The sequence below is a fragment of the Papilio machaon genome, chromosome 1 (assembly GCF_912999745.1).
Source record: "Papilio machaon chromosome 1, ilPapMach1.1, whole genome shotgun sequence".
NCBI lineage: Eukaryota > Metazoa > Arthropoda > Insecta > Lepidoptera > Papilionidae > Papilio > Papilio machaon.
Genome location: NC_059986.1, coordinates 1,370,323 through 1,394,925, shown reverse-complemented (window position 1 = coordinate 1,394,925; position 24,603 = coordinate 1,370,323). Strand labels below are relative to the sequence as shown.

Sequence of the window (24,603 nt, the reverse complement as noted above, 5' to 3'; positions counted from 1 at the left end):
TAAAAAACTATTATACATATAACTAAAACTAAGTTACACTTTTTAGAACCTAAATAAGGAACTAAGTTCCTCTCTGTAATCTGGTAAATTTGTGTAATTAAAATTACTTTTTAAATATAGAAGTTTTATTCATTACATCTAGATAATAGTGGGTGTAATTCATTTATCCAAAATAAGCTATATAAGAAGTATTCAACATGGACACACTGGTTCTAATGTATCCGGTTCTTTGATTTCTGCATCCAGAAATTTCCTGCACTGGGTCATCGGTCCACTAGGAAGGAGGGCCTTACGCTTCTGGTCCACCTTTGTGGCCTTCATTCCATGACAAAATAAATACTGACTCAAAAATCTGTTTTTACTACTTAAAGATTCATTCATTATAAAAATAATATGAAAGCAAGTTTTAAGCTCTGCTACGAGTGGAATCGATTTTGAAAACTTTAAATATAATATGGTAGCTTTTGTTCTATGTTGAAAAAAATTGTCTATGATTTAGACAGCTAGTTGTCAGTGTCAATGTAAACTAAACTGACACATGATTGATTTAAAAATCACAAGGATAGATGAAATAATCACCAAGCGTTATTGCTTGCTTATTTATTTGTTTACGCTACTGTGAATTCGGAAGGTATATAGTGATATATATCTTTCAAAAATTTTAACAGGGTTATGTTGTTAAAATAAAAATGAAGACGGATCCTGAATCAAAAAGTGAAGCCGAGACTCCCGGGCCCGTTGTAACCGGCGATGTGATAGGTGACACTGCGTATAGCGAGCGCTTTGTGTTGAAAATACTATTAAAATTGGCGAACTTGGACTCTTTGAAAGATGAATTAAACGAAAAAGCCTTCGAAGACGATATCTGCACTCTGTGGGATATGACTGTAGAAAGGGACGTTGTTTTGTTCCTTTTAAAACATAAGATGTTAAATCTTTTCAATTTTGCATTGCCTACTATAGAAACACCGCGTTACATTGAGATATTTGTGGGTATAATTGGAAATATGTGCTGTCAGAAAGAAGCTGTGAACACATTAATAAAAATGGATGAATTTTTATATTTGCTATTGGATTACATAAAGACAGATGATAGTTTAATTCTTATACAACTGCTGCGTTTGGTGAGTTCAGGATTACCTTCAATGGACAGTGATGACATAGTTATCTGGTTAAACATGTTTGATAAAGTTGGCTATTCAGATGCTCTTTATTATATTCTTAAAAACTCATCAAATAAACAGCTTCTAGTGACCGCATTAGAGAACCTAAATACGATTTGTTCATATTGTAACATACAAATGTGTAGGAATCAATATTTTGAACATTTTGTTTGTAAAGAAGTCCTAACTTCATTAACAACAGCTTTCACAGAACTTACTAGTACACAAAAAGAAAGTTTATCAAAAGATGAATTGGAAAGAATTATGGTGATAAGTTTACAAATGACTTTGGAAATGGTTAGTTTTGAAAAGCCCACAGAAATATTTGATGATTGTAATGAAAATATTGAAACAATCATAAGTACTGTTTTAGAATATTATGAAGTGAAACTTGTGCAAGAAAAAGAAATTGATTCTGATTTGGTCGATTTACTCGACTGTATAAATAATATAGTTGGGATTGTACAAATTAGTAAAGAATGTGAACCAGATAAATATTTTAACACATGTTACAGTATGTGGAAAGCTTTAAAATCTATAACAAATGTAAACCAAAATGGTGATAGTAACTTTGAAGAAGTAGATAAAGAGGAGTTTCAAGAATTTGTTAAGAATATGAAGCCATCTTTAAGTGTATTAATGTGCAAGTACATGCAGCAATGTTCACAAGAACATTTATTTAATGTATTGGATAAAATTGGTGATGAAAATAAAGACATATTAATGTCACTCACAGATGTTGACATAAAGGTTGCTGTATCTAATAGAATTTTTGATTATACAACAAGATTAAATGAGAATTTAGATTCATAATTGTTTTTGATCTTTTATTGTAGATAATACTCGATGTAACCCGCATCTCTGTCTGCGTGAAATGAAAAAGCTTAATTAGTAGTCTATGTGATCATCCAGACTATGATCTACATCTATGCCAAATTTCAATGAGATCCGTAAAATGTTTTGGGGGTACTTTTTAACAAAGATCCATCCATCAAAAATTCGCACTTATAATAGTAGTAAAATGAAAATGTGATAGTGAAGACCCCACAACTAGTCCATTTAATAGGCAAAAATTTAGAACCCTATGAAAGTTAAATCTTGGAATAGGGAAGAAAAGTAACAGGATTTTGTCATTTGTATATTTCTAAAGTTTAGATTTCTTAGATTCTTTGGATTTAGCCAGTTCGTCATCAATTACGAGCTAAAACATCTTTATGTTGGTATTAAGAACGGCAAAGTACATCTTGTAAGTTTGATGGTCTTAATAGTTTATGATTTCTTCAATTCTTTCCTTTGTGTTTGGTTGATCTTATCAATATGTGGGTAGTTAGTAAATAAAACGTCATTTATATGGGATTATATATTTTGTAGACATTATAAAGCAACATTTACATTACCATAAACGAGTTTCGTACCGTCGCGAGTGAGACGGACTAAAACTATTCGAATGTAACAGTACATCGTAACAACGAACGCTCGGCGGCCATCTTGGCCTCGCACACTACACATTTTCTCATCACATTAAAAAAAAACGTACACCACAAATACTGAAAGGGAGAACAGAGATTAATAACTGTATATTTTACATTAAATGTACTTATAAACTAACTAACCACGAGCCTACTTGCCCACTACTGGGGCCGAATCGCACAATTTAAATATCAATTCGTAAATATTTAGAATATTATATCGTTAAAGAATAAAAACAGAATAAAGACTAGACTTTACACTGATCAACGACAAAATGGCTAACAGCAACAAATCGCGAGTGGCGCCGCTCTGCGGGAGGCGGCGGCGACATTAAACTTAAAAATAAAGCGACGCGCGCCGCCACTGGCAACACCGGTCCAGTTCGTCGTCTAGATCGTGTGTTGCCAGTGCTCTACTCAAATAACTGAGTGAACAAATAATATAGCATCCTTAAAACGTAACATGTGACAAAACCGTCACCGCCCCGCAGAGTTACTATATACAACACTACAAAACATACTTGATACCTACTCAATCAATAAATTACATAAATAATCTGAATTTAAAAACAAATCTTAGGCTTTTGATAATAATTGTTTGTCGAGTACACGACAGCTGTTAGCTACGCTCGAGACTCCGCACATTGCCACTGTCTTCATCATTTAAATAAAATATTGTCCCTCAAGTCCCTTAGAACTTCATTATACTTTCTTATTGCGTCTACTTTGTATTAGCAACTTGTTTATCATTTTTTAAGTAAGACAGTGCAATGTGCAAAGTAAAAGGATAAGGAGAAATAATATTTACAAAAAAGAAGCGTAGACAGAACAAGCCCGCGAATGATATGAACGCGTAGTGAACCCCCATTTGTACTGGTAGGGATATGTATCTTTTATAACTTGTGACATTAAACACTTTAATATATTGCATTGCTTTTTATATCATCAAATCTTAACGTTAGAGCATAATTTTACTTTAAATTTTTAATAATTATCCACTTCAAGTTTCGTCATAAAAGTGAAATATACGAGAGAAATGTGTAAATACTTATTCGTATAAATATTAAAAGCGAAATTTCAACAATACTTTACGATAGCCAAAATCCATCCAATTTGTATATTTTTATTGAAATTGTCCATTTTTGGCACATTATCGTCCAAATATGTGTAAATAATACTATGCGACGCGTGGTATGGCAACACCCAACGCTACATTTATAGGCTTATAAGAAATTTTTTTTTATTAAATTTAAGCCATTTTATCTGATATCGCAGGAAATTTTAAATTTATGATGTGGCAATACTTGATTTCTTAGTATCCCCACGTAAACGACCATTTGAAATGTTACCATAGACATTTATTTTTAACCTGTCTCTTTTCTTATTAAACAAAATTTATTAAAAAATTGTTTAATTACATCTTTGGATGCATTATTTGTTTGAGTTAAAAATAAAGCCTCTTTATTACATCACCTGTACAGATTTAATGTACGTGTTTGTTAAATACGTGCAATTTGGAAAAAAAAATTAGAAAATGTCTATGGAACATTTGAAACAAGACTAAGCCCCTTACTAATAACATCTTTGGTACATAATTTGTGAGCAAAGACAATCGAATATAATCTGTACGAATGTAATATAAACGACAAGCCTTAAAGCGACAATGATGCTCAATAACACGGAATACTATCGTTGCCAACAAATTTTCAACGTTACGCCTAACGTATTAAGGTTAATTTTTTAATGAATCCCATTGATTATTTCATTATGGTCGATCGTATAGACCATAAGGCGATCACTGGAATGTTCACATCGATATACCGTACAAGTCCGCACGGACATATATATATTGCTTTTATTTTAAGCGTAATAACTTCGAGTAGGCACGACATCTATTTTGTACTTACACGAAACACTAAACACGATTAAATATATAAATATATTTAGAAACAACCTAAGTCCCCGTTTTCGTTGTCTTGAACGGACTGTGTTGACAGATAATGGCTACGGGGTCACACAATGACAAGTTAAGAGAGTTTTTTTTTAGCACGGCTAAGGTCAATACATCGGATTATTATTTTACTGAAATATTAGTACAAATGTTAAAATACAATTGTAAAAGATAATAAAATAATTATATTTCAAAATAAAACATCACGATTGCGAAGATTTATTACGATTAAATAAATCGAGAGATCCAAGAAAATTTGTATGAAACCTTGACCACCTAAAAATTGCAAATATTTTAAAACGACAACAAAATTCAGTCAATAAAAACTGAACACAAGTTCGCGGGTAAAGTTATTGCAAATAACAGAATGGTATATACCTTTACTGACATACAGTACAACAAATTAGGCGAAACTCAATCCGACTAACAAATATCGATTATTCAGCAAAAAACGAGTAATCTTTTATGTAGCACATCGATTAATCATTTATTAATCGTCCGACATTGTGGATAATCGAATAGAATCGAGTGAGAGGCTACTCCTCAGGATGAGACGTGAATGGGGAACAAGAAGAGTACAGTTATACGAGATTGCTCTCCGTGGTGGGGTTGTTGCTGAGTTAAGCTCCGGAGAAGCCGTACACCTCGAGGACTCGTATCTCGAAGTCCCCGCTGGGGCAGAGCGGCGGGTTGTTGAATGTGGAGCAGCGGTCAGTTTTGCCGAACCTAATGTTCTCGTCCATCCAGATCGCTTGCCCGTCACTGGAATATTAAACATTAAATATTAACTGACAAACTTAGTTACTAGAATATTAAATTTATACATAAATAATACATATTTCATTTCATGCTAACAGGAACAATCATCGAGTCGATAGAAACTTTGATCTGACATCTCAGTTTCTAAAATCTTACTATCTTACTAATAATATAAATGCGAATGTTTAGATGGATGAATGGATGTTTCTTTGAAGGTATCTCAAGAACGGAACGGATCTCGATGAAATTCGGCACAGATGTAAATCATAGTCTGGAAGAAAACATAGGCTTTTTTTATGTTTTTTTTTTAATTCCGCGCGGATAGAGTCGCGGGGGACAGCTATTTATATATAAAATGATAAAAACTCCCGACGATTTCCAGACCATATAATCTTCTAGCCGGCACTTACGCCACAATGTCTACCTACCCTCCACCTATCGTGATCATGGTGTTGTCAGCTGCCATAAACAGCGAGTTGGCGTGCGAGGTCTTCTCGCCGTCACCCTCGGTCTCCTGCAGACAGCCGACCCAGGGGTACTTGGCGCGCACGGGGTGCAAGCTGCAAGGGGGTATTAAGCAGTGAGACTAACCCGCCGCCGATGGTGATCATCTTGGAGTCCGCGGCCATGAAGAGCTCAGAGCCGTGGGCGACGCGGTGCTCCTCTCCCTTGCCCTCCGCGCCCGCGCCCACCGCATTGGCCGAGCACCCCACCCACGGGTACTTGGCGCGCTCCGGGTAAAGGCTGCAATACGCACGCCGCACTCATTTAAGCGGGGTTTTCACTAAACTATACTCAGAATAAAAGCTCGTTTAAACGCGACTTATAACGCTAGAACTAGAGTACATAAACATCAAAGAATAGTCGGTCTGAGCATACCGATATAGTAAAACCCCACTTTAAAGTTAACAGTAATCTTCTCTCCATTCCATTCCATTTAGGTCCATAAAAATGTACAGTCAAACATAAATTTAAAACGTGAAATTTGATTAAAAATAGGCAAATCGCATGTCATTTTATTTTTCAAGAAAAAATCTAGATCAAAACATAATTAACTAATTTTATAATTTAACAATAACAATAGAAACATTAAATATGTATTTTAAAAGCAAAGAAAACGTAAAGAATATAAAATAAATATTTTGAAATACAATAAATAAAACAAGGAAACTAAAGTAAGCAAAGATTATAAAGTTATTAAAATCAATTAAAATAAATAACTACTGTTAAATTTAATGCGTGCAAAGCTAACTAAGAAATTAAATAAGTAAATAAGAGAGAAGATAAGTGCAGCCGCGTAAGAAAAGCAAACTTTATCCGAAGCGCTACAAGTAAAAAAGATTTACTAAGAACTAACAGAATCTACCTCTCTGCATTAAATTAAACAATCAAAAACTATACGATTCTGTTATATTACTTAGCAATTCTTTTCAATCTGAACTTAAAAATTTATATAAAAATATTTTCAACTTTAAAGTTCAGATTTATAAATAACCATATAATTTAAGATGAGAACGAAAATAAAGGAAAGCAATTTAAAAAAGAAATATAATATAAAATACAAACAGAATAAAATTATTCTAATTTATAATGAATAGCAATTTATTAAACTAAATATAAAACATAAAAATTCAACGAGTCCATTCTATATCTATTTCAGCATCATGTCAAAGTTAGTTATTTTAACCCTATTATAAATTTTAAAATAAAAGACACATTAATAAACAAAGATAAATTAAAGAAAAGCAAAAATTAAAAAAAAAATAGTAATGGTTATCGCTCATTATACTTTGTATCACGTGTCTGAGTGACTCTAGTGATCCACGTGTGATCACCGCGGTTACGTCGCGGCGATTCGGTCAGTATAATAGGCGTTAACCAAGCAATATAGCGGGTTATAGTAGCTGAAATATTGAGTGTGTCGTCAGACATAGACATCCTGTAACAACAGAAGAACTGTGATACTTTACCTGAAGAGGAATGTCTCTCCTGTACCGAAGTACGCCTGTCTGTTGCCGCGCTCGTCCTTCTGGTTGCGTTCGAACCATCGCGTAGAACAATACGCACCAAACACCTAAAACAGTTACGTCGTTTTTACATAATAAGATGGCAAACGAGCAAACGGCCACCTGAATTCGCCGAAATAGCGAAGCGACCTCTGCCAATTGACCTCTAATCGACGGAATAAGGGACAACCAGAATATAATATTTCCTCTTTACATTTCCTCCTCCGTCAAATCCCCTTCCCCTTCCCATCCTTTGTGATTTAAACCAATACGTTGTTTTCTGCGTATGGAGTAGTACATACTGTGGCGACCCTCCACAGGGATAAAGGCAGATTGATAATGTCGTTTTATGCGTATACACGAGTAATTAAATAAAATAAAATTTAAATAATCATTTAACATGGTAAATTTTGGATTCCTTGCTTATATAGTAGCTATTTCAAATCAAGCCAAAGATTTTGGTCAATGGTTTAGAAATACTTTTAAATAAAAAATTACACTCACTTCGTTATTGCACGTCTTTATCATTAGCAACGTAGGTTCGTGATGTTCAACACGAACGTAAAAGGTGGTCAGCGAGCAGCCGTGCTCTTCCGTAGTGTACAGCAGTACCGGCTGGTACATCGTGATCCTCACCGGCAGCCACGACCATAGAGTGAACAACTGCAACACGCGACCATAGATCAGACCATAGATTACAAATTGGCTGAATTCGATACTAGTCTATGGTAACAAAAAAAATTGTCTAAGCTACTCTAAATTATATTCGAGCAATTTAAAATGTTTTAAGATATTAATATCATATAATAAAAAACAATTTTAATTAATAAGGAATTTATAAGAAAAGATTTAATAGCTAAATTCTATGAAATATAAAAAGGACAAACATAGACAAAAGGACGACACAAAATTAGTTGTGTCATATTAGTCGACATCTACTTGTGCGGAGTGCGTCCAATACTTATGGTACAACATTGAGACAGTCGGATTGCACGAGAATTCATACAGACAAAAATTGCATGCAATATTAACAATGGTAATATGTATAGATAATAAGTTATTACTGCCTTTATCTACCTAAGTGACCAAAGAAGCCTTCCATGTAGATGACGTGATTAGCTTACAGACGTAAAAGAATTACGATCAAATCTGAACTAAAGTTTTACGAAGCAACTGTGATTAATTTAGTTGGATACTATCTTATTTAGTGCAAATAATTTTATTGATTTAAAAATAGTAAAATTAACTATGTATCTACTGAAACTAACACAACTAGCCACGCAAAGAATTTATAAGTAAATCAAGAAATCTAATAATTTTACTGTGAAATATTGAAAGGTGAGTTTCTTTTAGTGTCTACAATAAATTATTATTAATATTTTTTTGTCGCGGTGACATTCAAAAGGTAACTAAAACAAACAAAATTACTTTTATCACAATCCCCAAAAATACTTCTCAAAGTAAAAAAAATACTTAACACCACAAATTTAAAAAATTTAATTATATTCAAATGTACTACTATACTCATCTGAACTATGCCGATACTGTTTAATCTATGACAAATTAAAATGCAACCATAGACTAAGTGCCTACTTCCACAGATTGTAATGACAGAAAAGCATAGAGTATAACTATAGACAATCAATGCCGCCGCGACATCTACAGCCCGAGTTAGTGATTATAACATCAACCCTATTCCGGCAAACCTTCTGTCTGAGGTCAGACGAGTGCTGGCGCTGATCCTTGAACACCGCGTTAGGGAATGGGAACCACAGGGCCAGGTGAGAGGAGCGGGGGCTCTGTGAACACCGAGCTACATCATGTCAATGCCGTGTCTACTTGTCGAACATACGTGACCACAAACAAAAGCTTTATTTTATTTATGGTTTGAAATGACTTTTCGTGGAATATGTGATAATGGTATATCTGAATATGATTCACAAATGCAAGCTTTCTAAATTAACTAGACATGATTTAGATGTTTTTCAAAATGTCGTGTGAAGTTTCTTAGTGTTATTATATAAAGGATGAGTAAAGGATTTCGTTTGGCACAATCATAAAACAATAAACAATATTAAAAATAAAACCTCTTTTCTTCTTTCAACCATCTTAGTAAAAAGTTCTATGATTTAAGGTATTTTAAAAGTAAATATGTATAAACATCATACAAGATTTGGTGGTGAAAAAAATGTACATTTCACATACTTATAATGTTATAAATCTTACTGTGGAACTCGACTACTGCAATATTGTATAGACTCATATTTTTTTTCAAAGCGAACTCGAGAAATGACATTGTTTCAATACATGTGTCACTGCAGTGAAAACTCATAGTAATGGAAACTATTTCATAAATTCATATATAGTAGAACCTGGGTAAGCGAGAATTCTCTTTAAGCGAGAGTAATTGTCCGACCGACGGACGACGTCCCTAAGCGAGAAACTGGGGTTAGAAAGAAGCCTATTTAAATTTTACTTATCCAGGTTCCACTATATTCAATAAAATACCTTGCGTCTTAGGGTTGATGCTTATAGATATAAAAGTAAATATTAATTTACATAATATATTTAATTTATATAGAAAAGATTAAAATTGACAGACACTGATAGAATGACGCACTAAATACATGAAAAATAAAAATTTTCATGCAAGCTTTATGGTTGATACAGACTGCGTTAAAAGATTTTACTTTACGTTGCCGTTTTTAAGATAGCATAATTAAACATGTAAAAAACAAGGTGTATTTGAATCTGAACCAACCATTGTACGCTTTAGGCCGATTAAAATAGCAAATAAAAATAACAACGAAAAAAAAAACGAAGCGACGACGTCGAATCTCGAAGATATCTTGTAAGCTAGGCTATAAATGAAATAAAAAAAAACACCAAAGTGTTAAGCGGTGCATCTAAACATCGATAATGTCGCAAGCTACCAACGGAGCGACACTTATAATTTGTGACTTAATACTACTTAGGTCTTACTTCGCTCAGGTCTAGAATCTGCGACTTGATCGTTTGTATTGGGTAAACGCCCATCGAAAGGGCGCGCGGGCCCGGCGAGTGGGAGCCCTAACGGAAAATCGACACACTGTTAGCACTCACACGAAACAATCGATAACATGCCACAGTCACATCACTAGTCGCGATGCTCTGCTCGCTAATGTTAATTCCAAAAGCCGTGTTCATCGCATCACCTGTTACTTAAATAACATTTAATTTTGTAAAACTTTATCAAGATCTTCTCACACGCATGCCAACTCTTGACGTAATTGCAAATCTTTTATTAACACTTAATTAATTATCAAATGACAGCCTCAAAAAAAATCTATGACACTTAAAAACAATGATAATAAAAAAAAACACAGAAGATAGTAAAAAATCTGACATACAAAGCTAAAGGTGAAATGAAAGTTGAATACAATAAAGTTTCAGCAAAAGAAACTAAATTCGATAATGAAACTGTTTTGTGGAATGATCACATCGAAGTAACACAACACCGTCATCGACAAATCTGGCGACACAGACTGAAAAATAAAATAACTTCGTGTTGACAAAGAAAGGTCTGAGTGTTTTGCAACAGATCGACACACGTGTGGTCAATGCCGATCGGATCTGTTCAATCCGAGGTCTGAAGTTAGTCGTGTTAGGAACGCAATCGAATGATTTTATGACAAATATAAGCCAAAGCCACGCCTAATGCTTTCGATACGATACCATTTGTTTGCACGTTTCCTCAGACATTCTCTGCAAATCAAGTAAAAACAATTCTAAACACATTATAATTGATCAGTTGGTCTGTTCTGTTGCGTTTGGATGCAGTGTGCTTCGTGACTAATGTGTACCGATGAACAATACAACTTTCGAATTGTTTAATGTTGCATTATACAAATTAATATCAAATGTAAAACGAAAAATTCCCTTTTTTTGACATAAACACGTGTTCATTAAGATTGTGTTTTATCTGTAAAATAAGATTCATATAATAATTTATTCATCATAACATAGAGTAGTCAATATCAGTAGTTCTATTTGATGCGTAGTCAACTGAACGTGTAGACGTATTTCAACGATGCATGATTCTATTAATCTGTGAGTTACCTCGTTCTTTTGCAGATTCATGCATGGTGGAAATGCGTCTTCAAGGTTAGTGTTAATGATATAAAGTCTTGTTGTACTGACCTCTCGTATGGTGAGGGTATGGGACATCATCTGTATGTTGACCTGCGACTGGCTGGTGGGCAGATTGTCGGAAGAGCGCGACCGCACCAGCCGCGAGCCAGTTATCACTTGCTTGGACTTCAACGTCATCTCCGTCTTTATGAATACCCGTGATATGTACTGTGAACTGTTTATAAATTTATCAATCATTCTCTTTGGAAAAACAGAAATAACATGTTTTTGGAGAAGTATTTCGCCGGTGGAAACGGCTATTAAACTGTCACGAACCTCAATGCCCGTATGCTGAATGCGGTGCGGAGCAGCTTGGTGGGTGAGGCGGGCATGTTACGGCAGAACTTGTCGATGGCGTGGTCGACGCCGCTCTTGCTGGCCTCCGCGTACCACTCCGAGCTCGTGTTGGCGCAGTGCTTGTGAAACAGGATCAAGATAGCCAGCGCTACCCTGTAGAACACCTACAACACAATATTCGTTGAAACAGAGTAAGTTTTATAAAAAAGAACCCCTCAATTAGAGCTACAAACACGCACTGGTTCAGCGTGGTTGACGAAAGCCTAGTCACCTTAGTTTGGGTAGGCTCTGAACTCCTTGGTAGGGACATATTTGAGTTGACGATGACGATGATTACGACATATTAAGTAGCAATAGAATAATCGGCAAACTCATTTTTCATCTAAATCTCAATCTAGACCTATATTTCTGATCAATAACTTGACAGTGTCTAGTAAACTTGCTTACCTTAATGCCCTCATTAAAGAAGCAGTCGAGGACGCGCACGAGGTGCGGGAAGGGCAGCGCGGCGAGAATCCACCACTGCCAGTCGGCGTAGATACGCTCTGGCCCTATGGCGCCCGACAGTCGCGACAGCTGCTGCGCGGCTGACTTCTGCAAGCAACGCCCGCGTTACGGGTACTCGCGACAACGCTAATATTACGAAAACTAACAAACAAAAACATAACTAACGCCCATAACCCAGAAATCTAGGCAGAAAACGGATTTCTTTTTGGTGCGGTCCTAGTAAAACTCTTTCTTTTTCCACATTAATACATCTACGCGTACATGCTCCTCAATTTCAGGTGCTTTTGCAGGAATTACGGGTTCTCAGGAAATTATCTCTTAAAATTTCACTAATACTGTAACCTCTGATTGGTAGTAAGGCTAAGGTAAACATTGTACATTAACAGATTGTAACTTAAACAATACGACTTATGTCACTATTTTTATTCCATGGTAGTAAAATTATGAAAATAATGTCCTTAAGAACTGCTAGTAGGCCCGATCGTTATTAACGATACGTGCCCTACAACGAATTAGGGTAAATCTAAAATTCAAGTACACATTATCGTGATTGTACAAAAGTTTGAGTAGTTCCTTCAGTGAACGTCTTTTATTAACATTGAACTGGCCTAAAGAACGTTACACATTTACCAAAAACTAAAAAAAAACTAGTACTATTAACTGATTTAGATTGTATTCAATTAAGTCAGTATTGTATTCCGTCGTTAAATGAGAAATCAATTATTTGGTCCAGACAAATCTATAAAGTACTGATAAAATCCTTGACGAAACAAAAACTCTTCTATCAGCTAGTAATTTAGTCTATTTTTGTTGCATTTGTATACATACACTGCTGAGCCAAGCCGAGTGCGTTGTTAGTAGGAAATATAAAAAAACTCGTATGTAAACGAAGCCTTATACCATTGCGTGTCAGAGCGTCACAATGCAGCCTACAATCGGACCCGCCGCCACGGAATCACACGCAACGCAAACATCAGACATTTTTTTTATTATTAGAATTACAATTTTTCTGTATTAACTAATACTTAACGTAGGAAAATACGATTAACGCATCAATCAATAACGTTTTTCTTTTTTATAATTTGCTTACGGAGGCGTATTGAAAAAGTCAGATGACAAAAGTCACAGTTTGTTATGATAAAGTTGTATGTGATTTGCTTTGCTATCGGAAATGCTGCGTTGAAAAAAAAAATAAAAAACAAATACAGGAAGAGAGAACACCCACTTAAAATTGTGACAGAAATTATTGCAGACTATCTAACAAAGGAATCTATTTGTAATAAACCATAACTTGTAATCAAGCCAGAACAAATACCACAACAAAGAGCCACAACGTAATCGAACCCATAAATATTTGATAAGAATGTCGAGAGGGCAGAGGTAGTGACCGCGGGTATCGATCCCTCGCCGGGTGAACGACATCGGTATAGTAAATCGATGGAGCACCTTTGAACTCTTCTCTAGAATTGTCACGTCAAATAATTAGAATACTAAAATTAACTGCCTTATTCAGAGTTTGATACAAGCATCTATTAGTCCAGACTGAAGGAGCCCACTTAACGAATCTATTTGAATTTAATAAATACGTTTACTTAATCGATATCAATCCTGATCAAACTGATGTTTTCAAATACCGCCAAAGTAAGTCGGCTCATATTAACTTAACTACTTATCCGGTCAAAGTATGAGTACAATGCTTTGGCCCTTATCATTAATGCTATGTTAGCAATTCATCGTCTCCCGGCTTCCAACAAGGTTGCACGTTGTAATGTAATCACAAACAAATCTTACGGCATGTTTCTTGGCGATCTGCATGACCGTCTTCCAGGTGACCTCGTTGTGCAGTTTGGTCTGTGTGATGAACATCTTCTCCTTGGACGCCACCAGGCTCGCCATGCAATGGTAGCATTCCTCTTCTGTGAACAAAAATAACATCATATTACAAAACGGTTGTAAAATAAAGCGCTAACGATATCTTCAGAAATCTCTGGACCGTCACAACATTTAGAGCAGCGGTGGGCAATGTTGTGCGAATGTATACAATTATCGTGCCAACTGGGCGGGAACGTCGACGAAGCGCGGGTGCAATCAACACGATTGACACTGGGATCAATACATGCAGTTTAGGATATTCTAACAGCATACATGTCTTAGTGAATTTTTTACAATATCCTAAAATGCAAGACTTCGTTTGTCTTGTACAACGTTAGTAGACTGAAATCTTTGTCAACAGTACGGAATATACAAGTCATGTCTAACAGACATACACAGTAATATAATATTATGTTTCATCATAAAGCACACCACTTTACTGGCGCAATAGTCGTTCATTTTTCTGAAGTCATATATTTTCAATGTAATTAAATTCTGTGCCAGGTTAAAATTAGAAAAGTTCTAGACATATTTGAAACCGCAATTGAGAGGTGAAGGCTAAATCGCAATGCAGCATCGCTGCAGTTGTATTATGAATGTCGTTATTAATGCCATTCGTAAAAAAAATTATACACCGTTTCAAATGAAAACCAAAAACTTATAAACAAAGAAACATCACTAGGACTAGTTAAAATATTTTATTACATTTGAAATGTCTTTACTGATGTTATTTATTGCGTACAAATCGGTCATTAAACAAGAAGTATTTTTTTATTAGGAATTGTCGGGTGAAAAACACTTTGATAAATACAGGGAGATATGGATGGGGTGGCGCAATGTCATTGGGTTTATTAATCAAACAATTAAAACGTTACAGTATACTGAAAAGAAACGTTTCAGAGAATTTCCATTTCAAATTAATAGGAAAGGCCGGAATCCAGCCATTTGAGGTTAGCACGACGGTTAGTGCTGTGTTGCTAAGTGACTCCCCCCGTCCCCCATCGCCCCGGGATACGAAAGCCCCGAAAAGGCAAACTGTGTCGTCCATTAACGTAAAACGAATTTAATTATTCAGAACTTTGATGTGAAGAAGCAATTTCACGTTACATATTTTTTAATTTTGTTCTCAAAATTTTTAATGGCATGTCCCTAGGCATTGTCCTTGATATAACCTTTTTAATGTAATTTTAAGACGTAACCCTAACAATATATAAATAAAATATTACCATAAAAGTTGTGCTTTTTCACAAGTTGACTATGACGTAAATTTTGATATTAATATAGCCTGAACCGTACCAACAGACAGGTATATTCAAAGGATAGAAAATTTCATTCATTTATAACTACTACAATAAAACAATTAAATGTTATCAGATAAAGCCACGTTCACATGTCCGAGGCGGTCAATGAATGTTTGATTGTTTATAAAACGTGAGCAGTCTCATAGCCGGCAGTAAAACGTCTCGATGGATGTTTATTGCTGCCCACGCCCGCTAGATTGCGCTAATGTAAACCAATCTTTATATACCTTGTTATTATATAAATAGAGTTATTTATATAATCGTAAATCTACAATTCTGATTGATATTAATAAACTAGATGTCGCCCGCGACTCCGTCCGCGCGGTATGAAAAACAAACGTAATAAGTTGCCTATGTGTTCTTCCAGACTATGTTCTACATCTGTGCCAAATTTCATCAAGATCCGTTGAGCCATTTCGGAGAAACATCCATCCATCCTTCCATCTAAATATTCGCATTTATAATATTAGTAAGGTTATCTAAAGCGATTCTAGAATTGCAGCCATAAAGAAACTGGACACTAAAACGGAATCACGATTTTGTTCAAGTTGAAAGATATCGTTCAATAAATGGAATCAGTTTTTGTGCCTAATCATGAAAAAATCTGGACTAACTTTATTCATACAAATGTAGTGAAAATAGCACAAGAATAATTTGAATATCTAACAACGGGAAGCGCAGGCGCGAATTAAAATTCATTTCTGAGATAGTAAGCAAAAAAAAAAACAATTAACTCTACCAAAATATCACCGAACTATAATAAAAAAAATACGTAGTTATTTATATTATTATCCTTTTTCATATGGATATTGTCAACACACTGGTTAAATATTTTAATTGTAAATACATTATGGACGTAACAACACATTGCTGGTTTGGCAACACGCCAGAGAGAGTTTCGTCTTTCCGACTTTCTACATCACATAAATTTTACTAACAACTGCCTACTTCATGTTTGATCAAAGGTCACAACTTATATTAACCAACAGTTTAAGGTCTGTTATTATTCATAACTAGCTTTTACCCGCGACTCCGTCCGCGCGGAAATAAAAAAATGCACACAAGATAAAAAAGTTCCTATGTCCGTCTCCCAGTTCTAAGCTACCTCCCCATCAATTTTCAGCTAAATCAATTCGACCGATCTTGAGTTATAAATAGTGTAACTAACACGACTTTCTTTTATATATATAGAAGATGAAAAGCTACAGAAATTTGATAAGAAGATATTTATTTAAGACTGTTGTTCTATTCGCCTAAAACCTGTAACTTATTTATAGCATTTTATAGCATAGATAATTTAGGCCGCTTTATATACCGAGTCGTTTCGATTAAGGTCTTTGACCTCTGATTATAATTCACGGACAAACTAATATTGATCATAAACACATATATGTACACGGTCACATGGCTAACAAACGTCAACAAAACCACCACAAATTAATACAACGTAATTTGAAATCAATTACAAAGACTTAAGGGTGAAAATAACAAAAACAAAATCTTTATATATGTTTAATGTCGTTTGTTAGAAATATAACAACTTTATGTTACTTTATCGATGACGAATCTTTTAAAGCATCAGAGGTCTTAGCATGAATATTTGCGATACGCGCCTTCGTAACGACATCAACAAAATTATTTCAAAATTTGTATGAGTTTTTTTGTTGTACTTTACGCCCGGTAGAGTAGGGGTCTGCACAAATTTTATCGATGAGGTTACGTAAACGTTCGTGTTAGGCCCTCTAAATCTTTCGTTTTAAAATGGGGCGAAAAGCTCATATTTTATTATTATCGCTAGTAACAGAGAAATGCCTAAAATATTACGAAAGTAAATTTCAAGCAGTCTAGTTTCGTACGAAAATAACTGTACTATAAATTATAGCTAAATAATAAAAACTTGTTTTCAGCTAACATTTTCTGAATGTTTGAAATTTTCCATCAAACCAAGTGAACAACGACGTTATACAAATTATCACTTCACTAGCTGTCGCGTGTAACTCCGTCAGCGCAGCTGTTCTGCAGCAGTTACCTTCTAACAACTTCTAGAAACAACTTTTCTTATCAGGAAAGGATGGGAAGAGGCAGTGGTCGATTGCTTATTTCCACCTTATAATATAAAAAAAAAATATTCCGATTAAACTACGTAATCACTAAGAAATCTGTAAGATCAAAGTTGAAAAAAATAAAGACATTTACCAAATAAATATACTGACAAATATGTTATCTACTTTGTTGAAATTACTCTTATCTTGGTACATTAAAAATAATTACGGCCATTCCATGTTATCGTCTGCAAATTAAATGTTATGACCGGTTAACAAAAGATTGCTGGAAACAGTAACGGCAGACGAAAATGTCACGATCTTTGACCATATCGATAAATTTTGCTTCTTCGATATAGTGACGTACCGTAAACTTTGACTCTATCGATACATTGAAGTCGTGACGTGAAAAAACTGTCGAGCTTTCCCGTTTCTCAACCATTTACGCGTGACATTGTGCATTTAGGTATTAAACGCTAGGAAATCTTTTTCCTATCCAGTCTATCAAGTTTTTTATGATTTTTTTATGATATTGTACTTTTTTTTTATTACGATCCACGTGAAATCTGTTACTGTTTTTCTACTATTATAGTTCTTAAGAGGAAAGGAATCAGGTTATACTATTATTTATTACATAACAAATCAGTATGTAGTCTGCCTTACTCACCAGAATAAAGTATAGTGAAAGTAAAGTGTACTATGAAGTTCCAATCCGGTAATAATAACGAAGTAACAGACTGAGGGAGCCAAAAAAACTATGAAGTTCTTAAAGATATTAAGTTTTAAATTAAATAAACTCGAAAGACAGACGATTCAGAGAAACGTATATCATTCCTTAATGACACCAGATCATTATAGTAATTACATTACTGATGGAGTAAACTTGATTTACCAAACAAGGGTTAAAAAGATTAACTCTTAAATTGTCCGACGAGAATATACGACATTAACAATTATTTTTTTATCGTCGTTTTACGAACTTGAAATATTAGTAATTGTCGTACGACAATTTTTGCTTCACTTTTATTGTATTCTTCATCCCAAGTCCAAGTGTCTACAGATTTTTTTTATTCGAGAAGAGAAGGGGGCAAACGGTCGGCAAAACACAGAGACGAACAACGACGCTCATGGACATTTGCAACACCAGAGAAGGAACTGAAGATCCTTTGCCAGTCTACAAAGAGAATTTACGTTCGCTTCTTTGAGAACCCTAAGTCGTACTGGTTTGGAATAATTTGAGATAGGAATAAAAATTCTTTAAGATGTACCGTGTTTTAAGTGGTTAGTTAATATTACAAAATAGCTAGTAATGGCCACGACCCTCAGATATAAAGGTACACGACTAAAGACTCGATAAGGTAGGTATACTAAGTACCAAACAAAAAATATACACTTAGAATACAGTTCAGAATTTTGAATTAGCTTGCCAGAAAACAGGGTAATAGATACTTTTATATAATGCTTTTGACGTGCAATCAAATAGTAATTTAGTTCAGTAATTGTACCATTTCAAAATTGCTTAGATCACATTTGTTACAGATCATTCATAAATGTAAGACAAATTCGATGTTATACGAAAATAAGGGTAATTATTCCGATATGAGCTTTTACAACAGTAATGATCGCTCGTATAACATTGCCTGGACCACGCGTGTTTTTTTCACCTTGACATTGTTTGTGTAATTCGGTTGTTACTGACAACATAAAACAACGACGGAGTAACGTACTTCCTTATAGCTACGCCGAGTCTATAATGTGAATATGGATTTTTAAAAATAATAAGAAAACTAGAAAAGCAAGGTGGACACTAAATGTTATGTTTGAAGAAGCAATTTCGATGCATTAATTATACATTATTACAAAAATACGTCAACGCTACGATGACGTATTTTTCTTTTGTCTAGGTCATGATTTAGATATTAAATGAGCATCATAATTAAAAACCAATTCGCTAAATGGGCGGTAATTACTAGTACGACATCAGTGTGACGTAAACATGTCCGTGTCACAGAGATAAGTCGATTTTCAAACTGGACATTTCCAATTTTCCCCAATTTAACAAATTGACCGCAACATACGTACATATTCCGACATCATTCCGCTAATGTCCTAGCAGTGGTGACGTAAACGATATCATACGTGACGCCTCACACGATCCAACTCGTTAACATTATCACCCAGTCACGTGCTTACAAATGATTCACATTTTTTACGACACATAGTAGAAGAGATAAAAATAAAACTAATTAATAAACTATTTCATTCATGATCTCATTTTATTCGTATCGTTTCAAATATTACTCTATTTTTATTTAATTAATTCAATAAACGTCAGAAAAGCTTTTTGTATCTATTTTAAAATATCCCACGACCTTGTACCCGTTTACGATGTCAAAAATACAAATCGAAGAATAAAATACAAGTGTGATGAGAGTCGTTTTACGTATTTTAGATACATTTGTGACGTCCATTGATAAGTTACATACGTTGATGATAGCGATGAATTATACTTCAAACCATTATAGTCACACTAGACGCAAAATTGAGTTGAATGGATTATCGTCACTATCATGGTTAATCTAGGGGGTTAATAATCAAACACCAAATGTTAAAAGTGTTCAAAATAACTTTGTTTTACAACTTTATTTATGACAGGTTTTTCAAATCAAGCTATATTTCGTCTTGTTCACTCCCATCTGATTATGAAATGTCACCATTTAACGTAACCCATCCATATGTTAGGCCTATCCCTACGGATAGCACTACTCACTATATATATTTTACAACATATAGCGTTAAATAAACACGTCTAGTCTACCTGTTTGTTACAATCTCAACCAGTTTGTAACCAAACGTAGCAAGGTTTGAGACACGCCCACATTACACCTGCGCTGCCGAGGACACACGAGGCCTCGCTTATTACGAACCAAGTCACCGTCCGTTACACTGATACCAGTCACGCAATGTTTACTACCATAATGATTGTTAGTCTTATGGCTTTTTTATTAATATCATTTATTATTTCTTTATATACGAATAGGGGACAAGGTGAAATACATATATATCAAGTAGTTTCTATTCCGCGCTGCACCATGTTACTACATAGAATATGGTGCATATTGGACACAATTTACGCATTAAACAAACTGTTTCTTGCTAACTGTGATATGATCATTGTATAGAGGTTTTTTTATAGTCTATAGTCTAATATGAATCTGTTAAAATAAATTTTAATTGGTAATTATTTTAGTGCTCATCCTGTATATATTAAATAAGCAATCATCACATTCCATCCTCACCGCATCGCCCTTGCGCTGGAATCAGAGTAAATATTAAAATCTTTATACTTTGATGTGGTATCGTATAAAAACGAAAGAGGCAAGTTTTACAGCTGGCTCTTTTCAAGCGCGGATCGTAAACTACGTAATGATTGCCATTATAAAACTAGTCGAATTTGCATAAGCGTCGTTAAACATTGTTTTGACGTCGAAAACTAAAATCCTATTATTTATCTACTGTGTAAAATATTTAACATTATGTTCCAACTAAATGCCACGTTATTATTGTTTGACAGGATCTTTATTTTCAATTGAAAATAATTTTTGTTTTTAGATCTGTTACATTGCAATTTAAATTGTAACCACCACTTTTAAAACGAGAATCTGGAATCACGACGAAAAATCTAAAACACTAATTATACAGGGTGATATGTTTAATTACCACTACGTTACATTACAAAAAGATATAATAGAAATACAAAACAAAGCCGTCTAACTTCATTAGGATTATAACAACATATATAGTAGCTAAAAACATATATATAGTAACGAAACCATAGCATTGATAGATTGTCAGCACATTCCAAACGACCTACATTAACTGTGATTGTGTTAACATTTATATGTTAGTTAGCTCGCGTTAAGCGATGATTATTTTAAAATCACTCTTGTTTTCTTCACACAGTACACAAAATGGAACACTGCGCAATAAAAAGCGCCACGTTTTAAAAGCGTTACAAGTATGAACAGATAAATGCATTTTCCCTAAAAGAAGCGCCCGTGCGAATGCGGGCTTAGACTTAGTACATAACTTTGAATTCAAAAATCAAGGCTAACTGTACAAAGGTTGTTGGTATTATATTGTCAACAGAATAGAACTAAAGGCAAAAGTAAGAATTAAAACCAAAATTGTATACTTTTTAACACTAACGTTTCGTGTAGAATATACAATACGTAGTAATGTATAACCGTAGTTAACGTGCTAAATAACTAGTAATATGCACAAAACTAAAACACAAATACTACGGGTTTCATTTAACAGCCGGCGATGGCAACGACCTCAATTTTTATGAAGACGTGTAAAGTATGCGTATGGCGCGGAGCGTGAAGTACGTTACGCAAATATTCACACTGGTCTTACACTCAAATGAGTAACACAAATTAATCTCACCAAACCAATGGAAAAATATACCAATACGCTTTATTGACTCAGTACATATCGAAAAACACATATTTTGTACGTTGCGTTGCTTACAATATAAAACCAATTTTTAAAATTCTTTTCTTTCTATCTGTACGCAAATTCGCGTTTTTTCCGGGTATTATCCGAAACGGCTGGACAGATTTTGGCGGGACGTTCAGTGGACGGTAGTTGATGTATGCAGAAATATTACAAGTTTTCTTTTTAATTCTGCGCTGGTACAGTCACGGGCAACCTGTAGTTATAAATACAAAAAGAAACAAGCCGCTCTTTTTTAATATTAAATTAAATAACGTCATGTCTACACTCTGACATGAATTACAATGCTATTCCAATATTATGACTATCATCATAGCAATTTGCTAACAGCTCATACCGGATAAGATACGACAGGTTTACCCACTTTCGCTGTCTGCGAATAAACTTATGCAATTGAGACATAAAAATAGACGTCTTAATCTTTAACATAGTGTGAGATTTATGTAAATTAAGCCATAAAGATAGTATTAAACAGGTTCGGTCGTGCATGTTAAAGTAAAACATTTACGGGTGAAATTATGAAACTGGTGCAAATCCTTGCTTGTTCTCAGATCTGGCCTAAGGCCGACCAGTGTGCAAGGTCACGTGTGTCTATGATTCACTATCGCCTGTTCTCACGAGCTATTTCATTGTCTCAATACAAATAATGTTGATGAAATGAAATAGTAGTTTATAATATTATGAATATGAATATGAATATGAATTTATGTATGTATATTCTTAGTAATATGAATATAATGAAGTAATAGTTGAATCGTGGAAATATTAATAAAATTGGAGTGTCTGTATGTAACATATAAAATAATAACATATTTCGTACATCTGATATATTTGTGTTGGTAATAACGAAAAACATTTTTTTTTAATTCTGTGTAGGTATCTGTCTGTCCTCAAAGCCGCTTTTGTTCCGGGCAAATACAGGCTTTTATGTCATAAAAAACGGAAAAGATCTTTTCTTATACCAGTTATCCAGGAACTCGAAAGTCAGGAATGCTTAAAAACATATAAACAATAAGTTGGTGTAAACTGTTAGTGTAAAACCAGACAACGAATCCGGCCAGTCGTGTTGCTCGTTAAAACTAGAGCTTTTGATGTAGCCGTGTTTACATCCGTGCAGGCTTCCGCTTTTACAGTTTGGTTTTACGAAACTGCGACTATTTTTTATATTGTCAGTTTTATACTGCTTTTTTTTCATATTTGTAAGGTACAATAGTCTTATTCCTGATGGGTATATGTCAAATCCATACAGCCAATCGGTGTAATGGGAAAAAAACTCCCGTTGGATCGATCCGCCAACGGGAAACACCCTGTCTTCTATGACTACATATTGAACATTCTAGTGTTGTCTTCAATACTCATTTTCCTGAATATACGTATAAATACAAACGTATCTTTCTTTATTTTACGAACAAAAAGGTTCCTAACTAACACATCATGGATATAAAAAACTCACCTTCTTTCATTTCAGTATTACCTCAAGCTTTCAATTGAAATTACATTTCAATCTTACTAAACCAAACTCATATTGCTTTAAAAAAATCAAAAGATATGTACTCCTAAATAGAAGGTGCTGCCGCAGCCAACGAAAATCGAATAAAGGCACGTCCTTCATAAAATTATAGCATAATCAGTTTTAAAAGGCTTTCCTCTCAAAGATAGAGAACCATCGACAAAGCAGAGATTTCAATCGGTTAAGCCGTCGAGCTCGCTCGAGGGCGTTCGGAGTACCGGAGAAGGGGCCAAGGGGAAGGGGGGAGTGTCTGAGGTCACGACCTATATACTACATAGTTAAAGCCATTCCCAGCGGAATCGAGTATGCGCTGCGAGATGAAAATTTTCTGCTAACCGCGAGCCAAGTCTATTGAAACGTTTTAATGAAATTCACGGTGTAAAATATTAAATGCTATTTTCTATTCTATTCTATAATATCGAACATAATTCTGCTCGGCATTTACACGTGGTTGTATAGGAAACTGATTTTTCTCCTACCACACATATTACGAGTATAAACCACTCTATATTTCTTAATTATTATAAAAACGAGACAGAACCTTTTCCAAAATTTACAATACCTATCAAGGACTACTATAACCACAAGCTATTTATATCAAACTACTTCAAGACGTCACGTTTTAACAAACGTCACAAAAGCACTTGACAACAAAGAGACGTCGTGGTAATAAACAACGGCAAAACCATTGATTGTCCGTACACGTGCGTCGGAAATTTGAACAGGCGGAATATTTTTTGTTAACAGGAAAACATCGTATCATCTAGTATTAAATAAACATAGATTACATAGATCTGATACGAAACATTTAATTCAACAATAAAACAATCAATATACGATAGACAATTCGCATAAAATTCCACGACTGAAGTAGATTACACTCGTATTAGTCGAACCAGGATAAGCGAGATTCTGAGGGGCCGCGATATTTTTCAAGCTAATTTCTTAACTTTTCTCTCCAATAAGAGTTTCTCGCTTACGAAGATCATTTGTCGGGACTGGACAATGGTTCTCGCTTATTCAGTTCCGACTGTATAT

At 34.6% G+C, this 24,603-nt stretch overlaps 2 protein-coding genes across 7 annotated transcripts in view; one reads left to right on the top strand and one right to left on the bottom strand.

The window, feature by feature from the left end:
* The first annotated feature begins 649 nt into the window (after positions 1-649).
* Positions 650-1,976, top strand: LOC106714239. The gene has a single exon (XM_014507219.2). It carries the CDS (start codon positions 690-692, stop codon positions 1,974-1,976), a length of 1,287 nt encoding a protein of 428 aa, XP_014362705.2. The 5' UTR covers positions 650-689.
* Positions 1,977-3,390: 1,414 nt separating this feature from the next.
* LOC106714258 (GTPase-activating protein skywalker) overlaps positions 3,391-24,603 on the bottom strand; it is a 64,254-nt gene continuing 43,041 nt past the window's right edge. Inside the window, exons 5-14 of one of the 6 annotated variants that reach the window (XM_045679409.1) lie at positions 14,114-14,238; positions 12,263-12,409; positions 11,795-11,979; positions 11,528-11,693; positions 11,063-11,092; positions 10,331-10,417; positions 7,853-8,011; positions 7,313-7,416; positions 5,934-6,086; positions 3,391-5,345 (exon numbers count right to left, since the gene is read on the bottom strand). In XM_045679409.1, coding sequence (XP_045535365.1) covers positions 5,204-5,345; positions 5,934-6,086; positions 7,313-7,416; positions 7,853-8,011; positions 10,331-10,417; positions 11,063-11,092; positions 11,528-11,693; positions 11,795-11,979; positions 12,263-12,409; positions 14,114-14,238 — 1,298 coding nt within the window. In that variant the 3' untranslated portion in view covers positions 3,391-5,203. Of the gene's footprint in view, positions 5,346-5,770; positions 5,903-5,933; positions 6,087-7,312; positions 7,417-7,852; positions 8,012-10,330; positions 10,418-11,062; positions 11,093-11,527; positions 11,694-11,794; positions 11,980-12,262; positions 12,410-14,113; positions 14,239-24,603 lie in introns of all 6 variants that reach the window. The other 5 variants (XM_045679395.1, XM_045679392.1, XM_045679401.1 and 2 more) reach the window with 5 other exon arrangements.

Excerpts from the sequence above, each read along its gene's own strand:
- LOC106714239 (XM_014507219.2), top strand. The coding sequence starts at position 690 with ATGAAGACGGATCCTGAATCAAAAAGTGAAGCCGAGACTCCCGGGCCC.